We start from the raw sequence: 15,441 nt of genomic DNA, 5'->3' as shown, positions 1-15,441 counted from the left end.
ACATTCACACACTCACACACTCACACATTCACACACTCACACATTCACACACTCACACACTCACACACTCACACATTCACACACTCACACATTCACACACTCACACATTCACACACACTCACACTCAGGATGGGTGATGGACGGATTTTAATGACGTCATAAACAGGTGACGAACACCAGGCGGAACTCTACGGGAGAAGGGAGCGTCTTCACACGGACGTTTATTTTTGTGACACAGCACAGTCCGACAGCAAAACAAAGCCGCTCAGAAAGTTTTTGTTAAACTACAGTAAGTGAACTAGTTAACTCGCGTTAACGCAGTAAGAAACACGCTAACGTGCTAACGCAGTGATCGAAGAGGAAGCTAACACTTAGCTAACACTTAGCTGCCTCTTAGCCGCAGAAACAGTCCGGACTACAGGAGGTTCCGGTCCCGGCTGGTCCTCACAGACATGCTGGCGGAGTTTCGGGCTCCGCGGAGGAGGAACCGTGTTCACGAGGAGTTTGAGGCTCCGCTGCCGGTGACTGGAAGTCCTCAAAGCCCCGAGGAGAGGAGCCACTTCAGGGCAGAGCTCATCAACCACAGCGTGCTAGTCCGGGATCCAGACCACATCCAGAGGATCTACAATCAGGTCTGAGTTCATCCACATCACTTTGAACCAGGTCTGAGATAATCCACATCACTTTAAACCAGGTCCGAGATAATCCACATCACCTTAAACCAGGTCTGAGATAATCCACATCACTTTAAACCAGGTCTGAGATAATCCACATCACCTTAAACCAGGTCTGAGATAATCCACATCACTTTAAACCAGGTCTGAGATAATCCACATCACCTTAAACCAGGTCTTAGTGTGAACTTCTCATTCTTCAGGGTTATTTTGGTAAAGGTATCCTGTCCAGAGCAAGACCAGACCACAGCATCTCTGACCAATGGGAGCGTGAGTCCACACCCACACCGTGACCACACCCACACCGTGACCACACCCACACCGTGACATCACCTGTTTCCTGTTTGTTTTACAGAACACGAAGGTTTGTGTTTACCTGTCGTCTCTCAGTCCAGGTCAGTGACATCACATCCTGTGTGTCTGCTCATGTGATGACATCACATCCTGTGTGTCTGCTCATGTGATGACATCACATCCTGTCTGTCTGCTCATGTGATGACATCACGTCCTGTCTGTCTGCTCATGTGATGACATCACGTCCTGTCTGTCTGCTCATGTGATGACATCACGTCCTGTCTGTCTGCTCATGTGATGACATCACGTCCTGTCCTCTTCCTCAGGTATCAGGAGAGGCTGAAGTGGGCGGGATCAGCTCTCTCTGCTCAGGGCTTGGATGATGAAGCCGTCAGTCAAACCCTAACCAGACTCTCTCAGCCTGTGGAGGCGGAGCATGTGAGGAGTAGGGCGGGACCACGACCAGAGGGCGGAGTCTTTCCACACATGAAGAGGCCGAGGTCAGAGGTCGAGCTAACTGTCTGTCCACTGTCTCTTTCTGTCCTCTGTCTTCTGTGAATTCAGCTGATCTTTCTTCTCTTCTCTCACAGTTCAGACCAGGACTCAGACTCTGATCCAGATACAGATCCAGATCCTGTGGTTCCAGGTCCTGGTTTTGTCCTGGTGGACTGTGATGACTCTGGTTCAGGTCTTCAGGTCCGGGAGCTGCGTCACAATCCGGTCTCAGTGTCAGAATATCTGCAGCTCAGTCTGGAGGAGGTGCGAGGACTGTCCTCTGTCCTCAACCTGTCCTCTGTCCTCAAACTGTCCTCTGGACTCAGGCAACACCAGTAGTGGACACACCCTTGTCCAAGGACAGGGACAAGGACCAGAATCTCATAAAACCCTTTAGTTTGAAAGTCATGTGATCACAGTTTGACCTTTTCTCTCGTCCTCGTCTCTGTGTCCTCACAGGCCTTTTTCCTGGTCTACGGTCTGGGCTGTCTGTCTGTCCACCTGCACCAGGTAACTGTCCCCCTGTCTGTCCTCCTGTCTGTCCTCCTGTCTGTCCACCTGTCTGTCCCTCTGTCTGTCCTCCTGTCTGTCCTCCTGTCTGTCCACCTGTCTGTCTGTCCACCTGCACCAGGTAACTGTCCCTCTGTCTGTCCGTCCACCTGTCTGTCCCTCTGTCTGTCTGTCCTCCTGCACCAGGTAACTGTCCCTCTGTCCTCTCTTGTGATTGGTCAGGAGCCCCTGTCAATCATGCAGCTGTGGAGGACGTTCTCACAGTGTCCTCACTTCATCAGCTCGTATGCAGCCTATCATCACTTTCGCACTAGGGGGTGGATCCCTAAAGGAGGGGGCGGGGCCAAGTATGGCGTCGACTATAGTAAGACACACACACATAAATGTGCAATTAATTAATTAATTAATTAATTAATTAATTAATTAATTAATTAATTAATTAATTAATTGCACATTTTTGATGCACATGATTGATGTTTTCAGTGTTGTACAGGAAAGGCCCGCCATTCTACCACGCCAGGTAACTGACACACACACACACACACACACACACACACACACACACACACACACACACTCTCTCTCTCTCTCTCTGACTCTGGCTCCGCCCCCTCTCATCATAGTTACTCTGTGGTCGTTGAGCGTGTTGATGATGCGTTCAGGGACACAGCGTTGCGTCCGTTTTCGTGGCGTTCTCTGGCCGCTCTCAACAGGATCACAGCAAACGTCTCCAAGGTAACTGAGGACACATCTGACTGAGGACACATCTGACTGAGGACACATCTGAGGACACATCTGAGGACACACCTGAGGACACATCTGACTGAGGACACATCTGACTGAGGACACATCTGACTGAGGACACATCTGACTGAGGACACATCTGAGGACACATCTGAGGACACACCTGAGGACACATCTGACTGAGGACACATCTGACTAAGGAAACACCTGAGGACACATCTGAGGACACATTTGACTGAGGACACACCTGACTGAGGACGCATCTGACTGAGGACACACCTGAGGACACATCTGAGGACACATCTGACTGAGGACACACCCGACTGAGGACACACCTGACTGAGGACACATCTGACTGAGGACACACCTGAGGACACATCTGAGGACACATCTGACTGAGGACACACCCGACTGAGGACACACCTGACTGAGGACACATCTGACTGAGGACACATCTGACTGAGGACACACCTGAGGACACATCTGAGGATACATCTGACTGAGGACACATCTGAGGACACATCTGACCGAGGACACATCTGACCGAGGACACATCTGACTGAGGACACATCTGACTGAGGACGCATCTGACTGAGGACACACCTGAGGACACACCTGACTGAGGACGCATCTGACTGAGGACAGACCTGAGGACACATCTGACTGAGGACACATCTGACTACACATCTGACTGAGGACAGACCTGAGGACACATCTGACTGAGGACACATCTGACTACACATCTGACTGAGGACACACCTGACTGAGGACACTGACCATGGACTGTGTGTGTGTGTGTGTGTGTGTGTCCTTTACAGGAGCTGATGTTGTGTTACATCATCTATCCAAGCGACCTATCAGAGGCGGAGCTAGAGTCACCTGACTGTCTCAGCAGGCTCAAAGTCCAGGTAACACACACACACACACACACACACTTTAGGACCAGGTTTTGGTCTCCATGAGGACTTAAGGTGTTTTCTCTGAACAGGAAGTGATGGTCAGCAGATGGGTTTCCTCAAGAGAGCGAGCAGAGCAGGACGACATCTGATTGGCTGACAGGAGAAAGTGATGACATCACACTGAAACGTATATTAAACAGACTGATGACATCATCATGTATGTTATTGACTGTGACCACTAGATGGCGCCGTTTACCTTTGTTTGAGGTCGTGATCGATGAAGTTACTGTACGTGACTTTTTCTTCACACAATAAACAGAAAAAGAAAAGTTTTGATGTGGACATGTGTCTTTATTCTGTGGACACGTCTTTATTCTGTGGACCACAGCAATGTCCAACATCCATATCTTGGAGGCGGAGTCTGGCGTACATGGTAAATAAATCGCATTTCTTCACATTCACACTCGGACCAGGTTCGGGTTTCGGGCTCCTCAGGTTCGGGTGTCGGACTCCTCAGGTTCGGGTGTCGGACTCCTCAGGTTCGGGTGTCGGGCTCCTCAGGTTCGGGTGTCGGCGGGCTCGTTCAGGTTCGGGGGTCGGGCTCGTTCAGGTGCACCACAGTAATGGTGATGTCATCGCGGTACCGCCGGGCCAGTTCTGACGGCAGACTCAACATCTTGGCTAAACGGTTTGGTGCCACCGCTCCATACCCATCATCCCCCAGGGCGTGACGGATCAGGTGGGTGGCAGTGTTCTGATCCTCCAGCACCGATATCACCCGGCCCCTCCTCTCCAGCAGGAGGCGCTGCAGGCCACCGAGCGTCATGCCCACACCGGGGTTGACTGGCCTCTGCTGCTGAAGACCTGTAACGACAAACAGCATTTTACAAAGATAACGTCCACACTCTGGACTTCCTGTCTGGAAAGGTCTTTGGGTTCTGACCCGTCAGTTGTTCTCCCACCAGCTGGACCGCGGTCTGTCGGTGCATCAGCTCCCAGAGTCCGTCTGTCGCCAGGATCAGAAACTTGTCAGAAGGTCTGATGCGGTGTTGGGTGACTTCAGGCTCGGCTCTCAGGTAGGGCGGAGTCAGGTAATGCGGTGGCGTCCGAACCGCCTCGCTGATCGCAGACAGTACGTCCGGTCGAGTCTCGTGAACCTGACTCAGCATCTCTGTGCTCCACTTAAAGCGAACGTCTCCAAACGCCCTGAAGGGCAGCAGCACACCCAGCAGGCGGTCGTGTCGCACCACCGTCCTCCTCTCTGACGGAGGGTGTTCTCCCAGGATCCTTTGCAGCTCATCGGGGTTCTGAGCGTTGTGATCGTTGGTGAGGCTGACGGCTGACCAGCGCCCGTCTGGCTCTTGGACGCCCAGGACGGCCCGACTGTCACCCAGGTTTGCCACGTGCAGGACGCCATCTGAGATGTGCGTGACACAGGCGGTGCAGCCGGACAGCGCCACCCGAAGGGGGGACGATAGAGACCGTGCCTCCCCAGTAAGAGACGCCCGTCTGTGAACACATGATCACAAGTTCACCATATTTTGTCAAATCAAGGCACTCCTTGGGCACCTGAGAACTCACCTGGGCGAGGACATGGACGGGTGGACCTGAGTGGACGGGTGGACCTGAGCCTCCACAGAAAGGTCATAGTCCAGACGACGAAAGGCTTTGGTCAGTGCTGATGTCACTCTGTCACCATCCTGCAGCCAATCAGAGGACAAAGACGTGAGGACGAGGACTGAGGTCTCACATGTCCATCGTTAAGTCATCACGATCAGATTCTGAAGATCTGAACCGTTCTGATTCTGATGATTCAGTTTCTACCAAAACCACTGCTTTACAAGTCACGTGTTCGTGTCACATGACACCAAATCCAAAACTCTAATCCTGATCCTGATCTAATCTGCAGCTGCTCAGATGATCTCACCACCTGAAACATTTGTGTCGCACTTGGCAGATGTAGGGTCGAGTACCTGGTCTAGGTCCAGGTCCAGGTCCAGGTCCAGTCCTTCGTCCAGACGCTCCTGCCAGTAGTTGCGGAGGCTGTGGAAGGAGGTGGCTCCTCCCTCTGGACAGCTGTGGTCCTGCGTGTGTTTGTGCCACTCCAGCAGAGGTGGTACGGCCCGGTCCTCGTCCACAGCCCGTTCAATCTCCGCCAGCGTCTTGAGCGGCAGCATCGCCACGGTAACGTAATAAAAGAGTCTCTGACTGACGGTGTGGACGCACGCTGCCCCCGCGTGGCCGTCAAACACTCCAAACAGCACCTCACCGCTGGGCAGGCAGGTGGCGCTGCTCCGACGGTCCTCACCAGGGTGGTTAGACGGCAACATGTTACTATGGAAACCCAGAACTCCATGGGAGGAGGGGCCTTTGGGGAAGGAGTGGCTGTATTCGTTGGCCTGGCAACAGACGGTTAGGTCAATAGATTGACAGGTGTCTCACCTTCAGAAGACAACACACATGAAGACGTGTCTCACCTTCAGAAGACAGTTCACCTGAGCTGGACCCACTGGCTCCGCCCCCTGCTCCGCCCCATACTTTCTGCTCCTACTGCCTGCTGAGTAATGGAGGGAGGGAGGAGCTAGAGGAGAAACGATGACACAGCACTTCTTAAATCTGAAACATCCACTTCCTGTTTGTCCCAACATGACGTGGGTGTGCTAGCAGGGCGCCACCTAGAGGAGAAGCAACACAGAGTGACCACGAATAACCATCTGACAGTGACATCACCAGTCACCATGGAAACATCATGTCACTCACCTGTGACACAGACAAAGAGGCTTTCAGGTACAGACGAGACGTTCAGGTACAGACGAGACGTTCAGGTACAGACGAGGCTTCAGGTACAGAAGAGGCTTCAGGTACAGACGAGGCGTTCGGGTACAGACGAGGCGTTCGGGTACAGACGAGGCGTTCGGGTACAGAACAGACAAGGCGTTCAGGTACAGACGAGGCGTTCAGGTACAGAACAGATGAGGCGTTCAGGTACTGACGAGGCGTTCAGGTACTGACGAGGCGTTCAGGTACTGACGAGGCGTTCAGGTACAGAACAGACGAGACGTTCAGGTACAGAACAGACAAGGCGTTCAGGTACAGACGAGGCGTTCAGGTACTGACGAGGCGTTCAGGTACAGAACAGACGAGGCGTTCAGGTACAGAACAGACGAGGCGTTCAGGTACAGAACAGACGAGGCGTTCAGGTACAGACGAGGCGTTCAGACGAGGCGTTCAGGTACAGAACAGACGAGGCGTTCAGGTACAGAACAGACGAGGCGTTCAGGTACAGAACAGACGAGGCGTTCAGACGAGGCGTTCAGGTGTCAGTGATGTCTGCAGGTGTTTCCGTGTTTGTGTCTCAGACCTTTGACTCATCTCACTAATTAGTGATGCATAAACAAGCTACTGAGACCCCGCCCCCTCACTCGCTGACACTGAGACCCCGCCCCCTCACTCGCTGACACTGAGACCCCGCCCCCTCACTCGCTGACACTGAGACTCCGCCCCCTCACTCACTGACACTGAGACTCCGCCCCCTCACTCGCTGACACTGAGACCCCGCCCCCTCACTCGCTGACACTGAGACTCCGCCCCCTCACTCACTGTTACCTTCAAAGACCGTTGGATTTCTGAACGAAATGAAACATTTTTTAATTATCATTTTATTTCAATTTAATTTTTTAAGTGTTTTGTTGTCATGACAGACTTATGTAGCGCGTGTGTGGTGTGTGCGCGCGCGCGTGTGTGTGTGTGTACAGGACAATAAAATGATGTTAAAAAGAGAAAATAGTGTGTGTGTGTGTGTGTGTGTGTGTGTGTGTGTGTGTGTGTGTGTGTGTGTGTGTGTGTGTGTGTGTGTGTGTGTGTGTGTGTGTGTGTGTGTGTGTGTGTGTGTGTGTGTGTGTGTGTGTGTCGTGTGCAAACCTCCTCCTCAGAAAACAAACATCTTCCTGCAGGTAAGACTCTCTCTCTCTCTCTCTCTCTCTCGGTTATCCCGCTCTTTTTTCCCGGTAAAACCGGCCCTCGGTGTGTCGGTGTCTCGCGGCGCCGCTGTTAGATCTAATGGCGCGAACACAGTCTCGTTACGGAGCAGATGCTAAGCCGTTAGCCGTTAGCATTAGCAGTGACAGCAGCACAGTTAGCGGGCCTCGGCTCGGAGCTCAGCCCGGAGCCCGGAGCTCAGCCCCGGGGGCCGCCGCGGCCGCTGCCCGCTCATAGATGCCTGTGAACGGCGTGAACAGCGCGAGGGGTTCGGGAGTCTGCCGGACTCAGTATCGATTAACCGATCGATCGTCTGTGTTCTGACCGGAGATCAGACGTTAGGACCAAGTTAAGAGGAGATTGTAGAATAAAAACAACAGTAATATAATAATTATAATAATTAATGTGGAGCAGTGACTGTGAGCGCCCCCTACTGCTGAGAACATGTCTGACAACAACAGCTAACTGATGTTAGCCTCTGAACAAAAGACTGTGTCACTTTAAGTCACATGATCATAGTAAACCACTCACTCTCACACACCAAAGTCCACTGCTTCTCTGCTGCCTCCTGTGGTCACTGTGTGTCACTGCAGTCAATCAAACCCTGAAGAGACAAAAGAAGACGTTTGAACTCAGTGATGGAGACTGTAGTGACACACAGTGACCACACGAGGCAGCAGAGGACCAGTGGACTTTGGTGTGTGAGTGAGTGAGTGAGTGTATCCACGTGTGTGTGTGCATGTGGGGGGTGTGTGTGAGTGAGTGAGTGAGTGTATCCATGTGTGTGTGTGTGTGTGTGAAGGTGTGTGAATGTGTGTGTTTGAGTGTGAAGGTGTGAGTGTGTTTGTGTGTCTCTTCCATGTTCTCTTGAACTAAAGTCAGAGTTTAATCCTCAAACGTGTTGATAATGAGACAGATGTTGTTTTTACTCTGACACGTCCACATGTTAACACACACACACACACACGTGTGTCATACATGTGTGTGTGTGTGTGTGTGTGTCGTATATCTAACAGTAAAGCTCTCTCTCTCTCTCTCTCTCTCTCTCTCTCAGTGATGAGCAGTAACGAGTGTTTTGGTTGTGGTCGCAGTGGTCACTGGGTAAAGAACTGTCCGAGCGCCGGCCGAGGGCGGGGCAAAGGACGCAGCCGAGGCAAAGGTGACCACACACACCTGTACACACACACACACCTGTACACACACACCTGTACGTACACACACACCTGTACACACACCTGTACACACACACCTGTACGTACACACACACCTGTGCACACACACACCTGTGCACACACACACCTGTACACACACACCTGTACACACACACACCTGTACACACACACCTGTACACACACACCTGTACACACACACACCTGTACACACACACACACCTGTACACACACATTCAGTGAGAACTTGATGATTGTGATTGAGTTTCATCTGTTTCAGAACTCTCCTGTTATCGCTGTGGTGAACTGGGACATGTGGCCAGAGACTGTGAGAGGACAGAGGACGGTGAGGACACACACACACACACACATCTGCACACCTGTACACACACACACATCTGTACACCTGTACACATGCACACACACTCACACACACATACCTGTACTCACACACACCTGTTTATTAGAGCTGTGTGTGTGTGTGTGTGTGTGTGTGTGTGTGTGTGTGTGTGTGTGTGTGTGTGTGTGTGTGTGTGTGTGTGTGTGTGTGGGTGTGTGTGTGTGTGTGTGTGTGTGTGTGTGTGTGTGTGTGTGTGTGTGTGTGTGTGTGTGTGTGTGTGTGTGTGTCCTGCAGCCTGTTATAACTGTGGCAGAGGAGGTCATATCTCCAGAGACTGCAGAGAGCCAAAGAAAGAGCGTGAGCAGTTGTGTTATAACTGTGGTCAGGCTGGTCACATGGCACGAGACTGTAGCCACGCCCACGAGCAGAAGTGCTACTCCTGCGGCGGCTTTGGACACATTCAGAAAGGCTGTGAGAAAGTCAAATGCTACAGGTAAGCTAACCGCTAAACTGATATTACAGCTAAACTCACAGCTAACATCTAAACTCACAGCTAACATCTAAACCAGGGGTCACCAACGTGGTGCCCGCGGGCACCTGGTAGCCCGCAGGCAGCCAATATGGTGCCCGCGGGCTCACTTCACTTCACATCACTTGCATGTATCCGTATGATCTGTCCGTAAAATATCTTTGATATTGTTTATAAAAACTGGTAATCGTTAGGAGTAAGCACTGGAATGAATGTGTATGCAGTTGAATGCATAATATTAATCATTTAAATTGTAAACAAACAAAAAAATTTTATATGGTAGCCCTCCATATTATTTTTTACCCTTAAGGTAGCTCTCTGACTCAAAAAGGTTGGTGACCCCTGATCTAAACTAACAGCTAACAGGTAAGCTAACAGGTACAGTAGTTGCAGGTAAACTAACAGCTAACAGGTAAACTAACAGCTAACAGGTAAAATAACAGGTAACAGTTAAGCTAACAGGTAAAGTAGTTGCAGGTAAACTAACAGCTAACAGGTAAAATAACAGCTAACCGGTAAAGTAGTTGCAGGTAAACTAACAGCTAACAGGTAAAGTAGTTGCAGGTAAACTAACAGCTAACAGGTAAACTAACAGCTAACAGGTAAGCTAACAGGTAAAGTAGTTGCAGGTAAGCTAACAGCTAACAGGTAAAGTAGTTGCAGGTAAACTAACAGCTAACAGGTAAGCTAACAGGTAAAGTAGTTGCAGGTAAGCTAAGAGCTAACAGGTAAAGTAGTTGCAGGTAAGCTAACAGCTAACAGGTAAAGTAGTTGCAGGTAAACTAAGCGTGTGTCCCCTGTGTGTGTTCCAGGTGTGGTGAGATCGGCCATGTTGCCGTACAGTGCAGTAAGACGGTGAACTGCTATAACTGCGGTAAATCTGGTCACCTGGCCAAGGAGTGCACCATCGAGGCTACTGCCTAGAGGCTCCGCCCCCAACGCCCTGGTGTCATCTCTTCTTTTGATCTTTTCTTCATCCCCTCTGATCCTCCTCTTGTCATCGGTGCAGAGGCCTGTCCGTCAGCCTCGCAGCAGCCAGTCAGAGGAGGAAGGGGGCGGGGCATTTTTACAGGAACAAACAGAATGTGTGTGTTTACTTGGTCGCTGTCATCACCTTCCTGCTCGGCCCATTGGCTGAGAGTCAAGAGGCACAAAACGAGAAGCCCCTCCCCTTTGTCATAACGTGGGCGGGTCTATAATGAAAATAAAAAGTAGATTTTTTTTTGTTAGGTGGTGTGAGTATGAGTGATCCCGCCTTCAAAGAAACAACCAATGACGTGACAGGATGAAGGAGCCAATCAGAGCAGCAGCTTTTAGTTTTTGTGTTTTCATGGAGCAGAAAGACGAGAAAATAACAAAAATACGTTTTTACAAAAAAAAAACATGTTTAAGTTTGAGTGAAAGAGGACGTTTTCACACAAAAAAATCCAAATGTTATTTTTGTACAATAAATCACTGAGACTGTCAACTGTACATGTAACACCTGACAATAAACACCTGGAGGAGGAGGAGCCAAGACACTCACCTGCTCTGCGTCTGTTTGTTATTTATGTTTGAGCTTTTTCAAATTAACTCACCTGACGAACGTGAACTGTCCCTTTAATGGTGTTAATAACAAACGTGAACTGTCCCTTTAATGGTGTTAATAACAAACGTGAACTGTCCCTTTAATGGTGTTAATAACAAACGTGAACTGTCCCTTTAATGGTGTTAATAACAAACGTGAACTGTCCCTTTAATGGTGTTAATAACAAACGTGAACTGTCCCTTTAATGGTGTTAATAACAAACGTGAACTGTCCCTTTAATGGTGTTAATAACAAACGTGAACTGTCCCTTTAATGGTGTTAATACCAAACGTGAACTGTCCCTTTAATGGTGTTAATAACAAACGTGAACTGTCCCTTTAATGACTTCAGATTTATAGAGAAGTGTTATGATCTTATTCATGTTCAGAGTTTGTCAGCGGGCGCAGCACAGGAAGTGAGAAAGTACACTCCACCGGAAGGAGAAGTAAACGGTGGTGGACTTCCGGTTCAAATGTTCGCGTGCAGGTCGTGAACGTAAAGTTTGTTGATATAAACGTAAAAAACAGCGGAGATGGTAAACAAAACTAAACAAATATATGTGTTTATTGTCTGTTAGCATCTTAACATGTTTGTTAGCCTTTAGTCCGCTGTCTTTTTTAGCTACGTTACTTGTTCGTTAGCCTGCTTTTAGCCTGTTAGCCTCTTTGTTAGCCTCTTTGTTAGCCTTATTAGACCGCTAACCTGTTTGTTAGTCTGTTATTAATCTGCTAACCTGTTTGTTAGTTTGTTAACCTGTTTGTTAGTTTGTTATTAATCTGTTAACCTGTTTGTTAGTTTGTTAACCCGTTTGTTGGTCTGTTATTAATCTGTTATCTGTTTGTTGGTCTGTTATTAATCTGTTATCTGTTTGTTGGTCTGTTATTAATCTGTTATCTGTTTGTTGGTCTGTTATTAATCTGTTATCTGTTTGTTGGTCTGTGTATTTTTGTGAACATTTCTCTGCTTTTGGAAACTTTCAATTGTTTTATTTTGTTTTTTTTACAGGCGAGAAACGCTGAGAAAGCCATGTAACTACACACACACACACACACACACACACACACACACACACACACACACTGCATCAGGTAAATCACATCATACATAAACGTAAACACACACGTCGCCATGACAGCGTCCTCGACACATGACAATTATGATGATTTAAATATATTAAAATGAGCTGTGACAATGTGAGCAGCACATACACACAAACAGTCAATATATGAAATGTATATAATAATAATATACATATACATATACATATACAAATACATATAATCATGTTTGCATAAAAATAAAGTATTAATCACAATCCAGTGACATCAGTGTGTTTTCACAGGACGGCTCTGGCTCGATTTAGACAAGCTCAACTGGAGGAGGGTAAAATCAAGGTCTGTCTGACTGTCTGACTGTCTGTCTACTGTCTGTGACCTGTCTGTCTTGACTGTTACCTGCCTGTCTGTCTGTAGGAGAGAAGACCTTTCCTGGCGTCAGAATGCAGTGAACTTCCAAAAGCTGAGAAATGGAGACGACAGGTATTACACTGTACTACAAATACTACACACTATACTACAAATACTACACACTGTACTACAAATACTGCATACTGTACTACAAATACAAATACTACACACTGTACTACAAATACAAATACTACACACTGTACTACAAATACTGGATGTAAAAACTTGAGTTCTGGTCAAACTGACACTTCCTGTTTTTTGTTTCAGATCATCAGTGAAATCTCTAAGAAAGTCGCTCAGATTCAGAATGGTGAGTTCTGTCTGTCTGACTCACCTGTCTGTCTGTCTGACTGTCTCTGACTCACCTGTCTGTCTGTCTGTGTGCCTGTCTCACAGCTGGTCTGGGTGAGTTTAAGATCCGGGACCTGAACGATGAGATCAATAAGCTCCTGAGAGAAAAAGGTCACTGGGAAGTTCGGATCAGAGAGCTCGGAGGACCTGACTATGTGGTAAAATATCACAGTGATCAGTTTGTGATGGACGTGATCACCTGATCAATAATCAATAAAGATAATCATCGTGTTTGTGTGTCAGCGCTTTGGTCCCAGGATGTTGGATCATGAGGGGAAAGAAGTCCCAGGAAACAGAGGATATAAATACTTTGGTGCAGCCAGAGATTTACCTGGAGTCAGAGAGCTGTTTGAGAAAGAGCGTACGTAACCATGACGACACACACACACACACACACAACCGGTCCTCATGATCATGTGATTCACAGCTGCTCCTGCACCGAGGAAGACGAGGGGGGAACTGATGAAGGAAGTGGACGCAGAGTATTATGGGTACAGAGACGAAGACGACGGAGTCTTAGTTCCTCTGGAGACGCAGTACGAGAAACAAGGTGTGTGTGTGTGTGTGTGTGTGTGTGTGTGTGTGTGTGTGTGTGTGTGTGTGTGTGTGTGTATATATATTTATAACTGTGTGTGTGTGCAGCCGTGTTGGACACTGTCCAGAAGTGGAGGACAGACAAAGAGTCTCGTCTCTGTGGAGACAAACATCAGGAGGACGAAGACGAGGAAAACATCTACTCTGTTTATACTGAAGAGGTGAGACATGTTTATACTGAAGAGGTGAGACATGTTTATACTGAAGAGGTGAGACATGTTTATACTGAAGAGGTGAGACATGTTTATACTGAAGAGGTGAGACGTTTATACTGAAGAGGTGAGACATGTTTATACTGAAGAGGTGAGACATGTTTATACTGAAGAGGTGAGACACACTGTTTATACTGAAGAGGTGAGACACACTGTTTATACTGAAGAGGTGAGACATGTTTATACTGAAGAGGTGAGACATGTTTATACTGAAGAGGTGAGACATGTTTATACTGAAGAGGTGAGACATGTTTATACTGAAGAGGTGAGACATGTTTATACTGAAGAGGTGAGACGTTTATACTGAAGAGGTGAGACATGTTTATACTGAAGAGGTGAGACATGTTTATACTGAAGAGGTGAGACGTTTATACTGAAGAGGTGAGACATGTTTATACTGAAGAGGTGAGACATGTTTATACTGAAGAGGTGAGACATGTTTATACTGAAGAGGTGAGACAAACTGTTTATACTGAAGAGGTGAGACACACTGTTTATACTGAAGAGGTGAGACATGTTTATACTGAAGAGGTGAGACATGTTTATACTGAAGAGGTGAGACATGTTTATACTGAAGAGGTGAGACATGTTTATACTGAAGAGGTGAGACACACTGTTTATACTGAAGAGGTGAGACCTGTTTATACTGAAGAGGTGAGACATGTTTATACTGAAGAGGTGAGACATGTTTATACTGAAGAGGTGAGACATGTTTATACTGAAGAGGTGAGACACACTGTTATCATCATGACCTCATCAGTCACATGACCTTTGACCTCATCATCACCTGCAGTGGGTGGAGCTCTGTATACACTTGACTCCGCCTCCTTATGTGAGTGTTTTGTTCCTGTGTGTAGGCTGATGATGAGGAGATGGGGGAGGGGCTAGAGGCAGAAGAGGGCGGAGTCACCTTCATCGCACACGTACCTGTTCCCTCCCAGAAAGAGGTGAGACACACACACAGTTTATCTGACCTGTCTGTCTCTCTCTGACCTGTTTGTCTCTCTCTAACCTGTCTGTCTCTCTCTGACCTGTCTGTCTCTCTGACCTGTCTCTCTCTCTAACCTGTCTGTCTCTCTCTAACCTGTCTCTCTCTCTGACCTGTCTGTCTCTCTCTTACACGTCTGTCTCACTCTAACTTGTCTGTCTCATTAACCTGTCTCTCTCTCTGACCTGTCTGTCTCTCTGACCTGTCTGTCTCTCTCTTACCCTTCTGTCTCACTCTAACTTGTCTGTCTCTCTGACCTGTCTGTCTCTCAGGTGGAGGAGGCTCTGGTCAGGAGGAAGAAGATGGAGTTGTTACAACGTTACGCCAGTGAGACACTTCAGGCTCAGAGTCAAGAGGCCAGAACTCTGCTGGGTCTCTGACACACCTGTCTGTCTCTCACCTGTCTGTCTGTCTGTCTGTCTCTCACCTGTTTGTCTGTCTGTCTGTCACCTGTCTGTCTGTCTCTCACCTGTCTGTCTCTCAGTGTAAATACAGTTTTGTGTAATAAAGTTTGTACCTGAACCTGAAGTGATGTCATCATGATTGTGAACAAACAAACAAACAAACAAACAGCTTAAGATCATGAATAATTAAAGCTGTGACTCCTCCTCTCAGTCTGTGATTGGTCAGA

The 15,441-nt window shown here is 48.2% G+C and overlaps 4 protein-coding genes across 4 annotated transcripts; 3 read left to right on the top strand and 1 right to left on the bottom strand.

Moving 5' to 3' along the window:
- The first annotated feature begins 244 nt into the window (after nt 1-244).
- On the top strand, nt 245-3,859 carry tsen2 (TSEN2 tRNA splicing endonuclease subunit). The gene is made up of 12 exons (XM_083907598.1): nt 245-289; nt 398-632; nt 878-944; nt 1,030-1,069; nt 1,295-1,468; nt 1,559-1,727; nt 1,923-1,973; nt 2,196-2,337; nt 2,457-2,493; nt 2,597-2,708; nt 3,536-3,625; nt 3,706-3,859. The coding sequence occupies exons 2-12, from the start codon at nt 453-455 to the stop codon at nt 3,763-3,765; spliced, it is 1,122 nt and encodes a 373-aa protein (XP_083763724.1). The 5' UTR covers nt 245-289; nt 398-452; the 3' UTR covers nt 3,766-3,859.
- A 340-nt stretch (nt 3,860-4,199) lies between these two features.
- LOC310942693 (pyruvate dehydrogenase [acetyl-transferring]-phosphatase 1, mitochondrial-like) lies at nt 4,200-6,356 on the bottom strand (the record flags this gene model as incomplete). Its single annotated transcript, XM_083908110.1, has 6 exons — nt 4,200-4,480; nt 4,560-5,125; nt 5,198-5,316; nt 5,590-6,015; nt 6,094-6,197; nt 6,347-6,356. The coding sequence occupies 6 exons, from the start codon at nt 6,354-6,356 to the stop codon at nt 4,200-4,202; spliced, it is 1,506 nt and encodes a 501-aa protein (XP_083764236.1).
- A 1,143-nt stretch (nt 6,357-7,499) lies between these two features.
- cnbpb (CCHC-type zinc finger, nucleic acid binding protein b) lies at nt 7,500-11,145 on the top strand. Its single transcript, XM_083907608.1, has 5 exons — nt 7,500-7,569; nt 8,649-8,753; nt 9,044-9,109; nt 9,398-9,596; nt 10,445-11,145. Exons 2-5 carry the CDS (start codon nt 8,651-8,653, stop codon nt 10,554-10,556), a joined length of 480 nt encoding a protein of 159 aa, XP_083763734.1. The 5' UTR covers nt 7,500-7,569; nt 8,649-8,650; the 3' UTR covers nt 10,557-11,145.
- Nucleotides 11,146-11,616: 471 nt separating this feature from the next.
- On the top strand, nt 11,617-15,332 carry isy1 (ISY1 splicing factor homolog). The gene is made up of 11 exons (XM_083907604.1): nt 11,617-11,734; nt 12,205-12,227; nt 12,542-12,593; nt 12,672-12,737; nt 12,933-12,975; nt 13,062-13,174; nt 13,260-13,377; nt 13,444-13,566; nt 13,659-13,771; nt 14,680-14,769; nt 15,083-15,332. The coding sequence occupies exons 1-11, from the start codon at nt 11,732-11,734 to the stop codon at nt 15,188-15,190; spliced, it is 852 nt and encodes a 283-aa protein (XP_083763730.1). The 5' UTR covers nt 11,617-11,731; the 3' UTR covers nt 15,191-15,332.
- The last annotated feature ends 109 nt before the right edge of the window (nt 15,333-15,441 follow it).

Source organism: Microchirus variegatus (assembly GCF_963457635.1).
Source record: "Microchirus variegatus genome assembly, chromosome: 21".
Classification (NCBI taxonomy): domain Eukaryota; kingdom Metazoa; phylum Chordata; class Actinopteri; order Pleuronectiformes; family Soleidae; genus Microchirus; species Microchirus variegatus.
This window is presented reverse-complemented; position numbering and strand designations above follow the sequence as displayed.

Coding starts and splice junctions, on each gene's coding strand:
- cnbpb (XM_083907608.1), top strand. CDS start 8,651: ATGAGCAGTAACGAGTGTTTTGGTTGTGGTCGCAGTGGTCACTGGGTA. Junction 8,754..9,043: donor AGGACGCAGCCGAGGCAAAG/GTGACCACACAC, acceptor CATCTGTTTCAG/AACTCTCCTGTTATCGCTGT. Junction 9,597..10,444: donor GAGAAAGTCAAATGCTACAG/GTAAGCTAACCG, acceptor TGTGTGTTCCAG/GTGTGGTGAGATCGGCCATG.
- tsen2 (XM_083907598.1), top strand. CDS start 453: ATGCTGGCGGAGTTTCGGGCTCCGCGGAGGAGGAACCGTGTTCACGAG. Junction 945..1,029: donor CATCTCTGACCAATGGGAGC/GTGAGTCCACAC, acceptor TTTGTTTTACAG/AACACGAAGGTTTGTGTTTA. Junction 1,974..2,195: donor TGTCTGTCCACCTGCACCAG/GTAACTGTCCCC, acceptor GTGATTGGTCAG/GAGCCCCTGTCAATCATGCA.
- isy1 (XM_083907604.1), top strand. Junction 12,594..12,671: donor TGGAGGAGGGTAAAATCAAG/GTCTGTCTGACT, acceptor GTCTGTCTGTAG/GAGAGAAGACCTTTCCTGGC. Junction 12,738..12,932: donor CTGAGAAATGGAGACGACAG/GTATTACACTGT, acceptor TTTTTGTTTCAG/ATCATCAGTGAAATCTCTAA.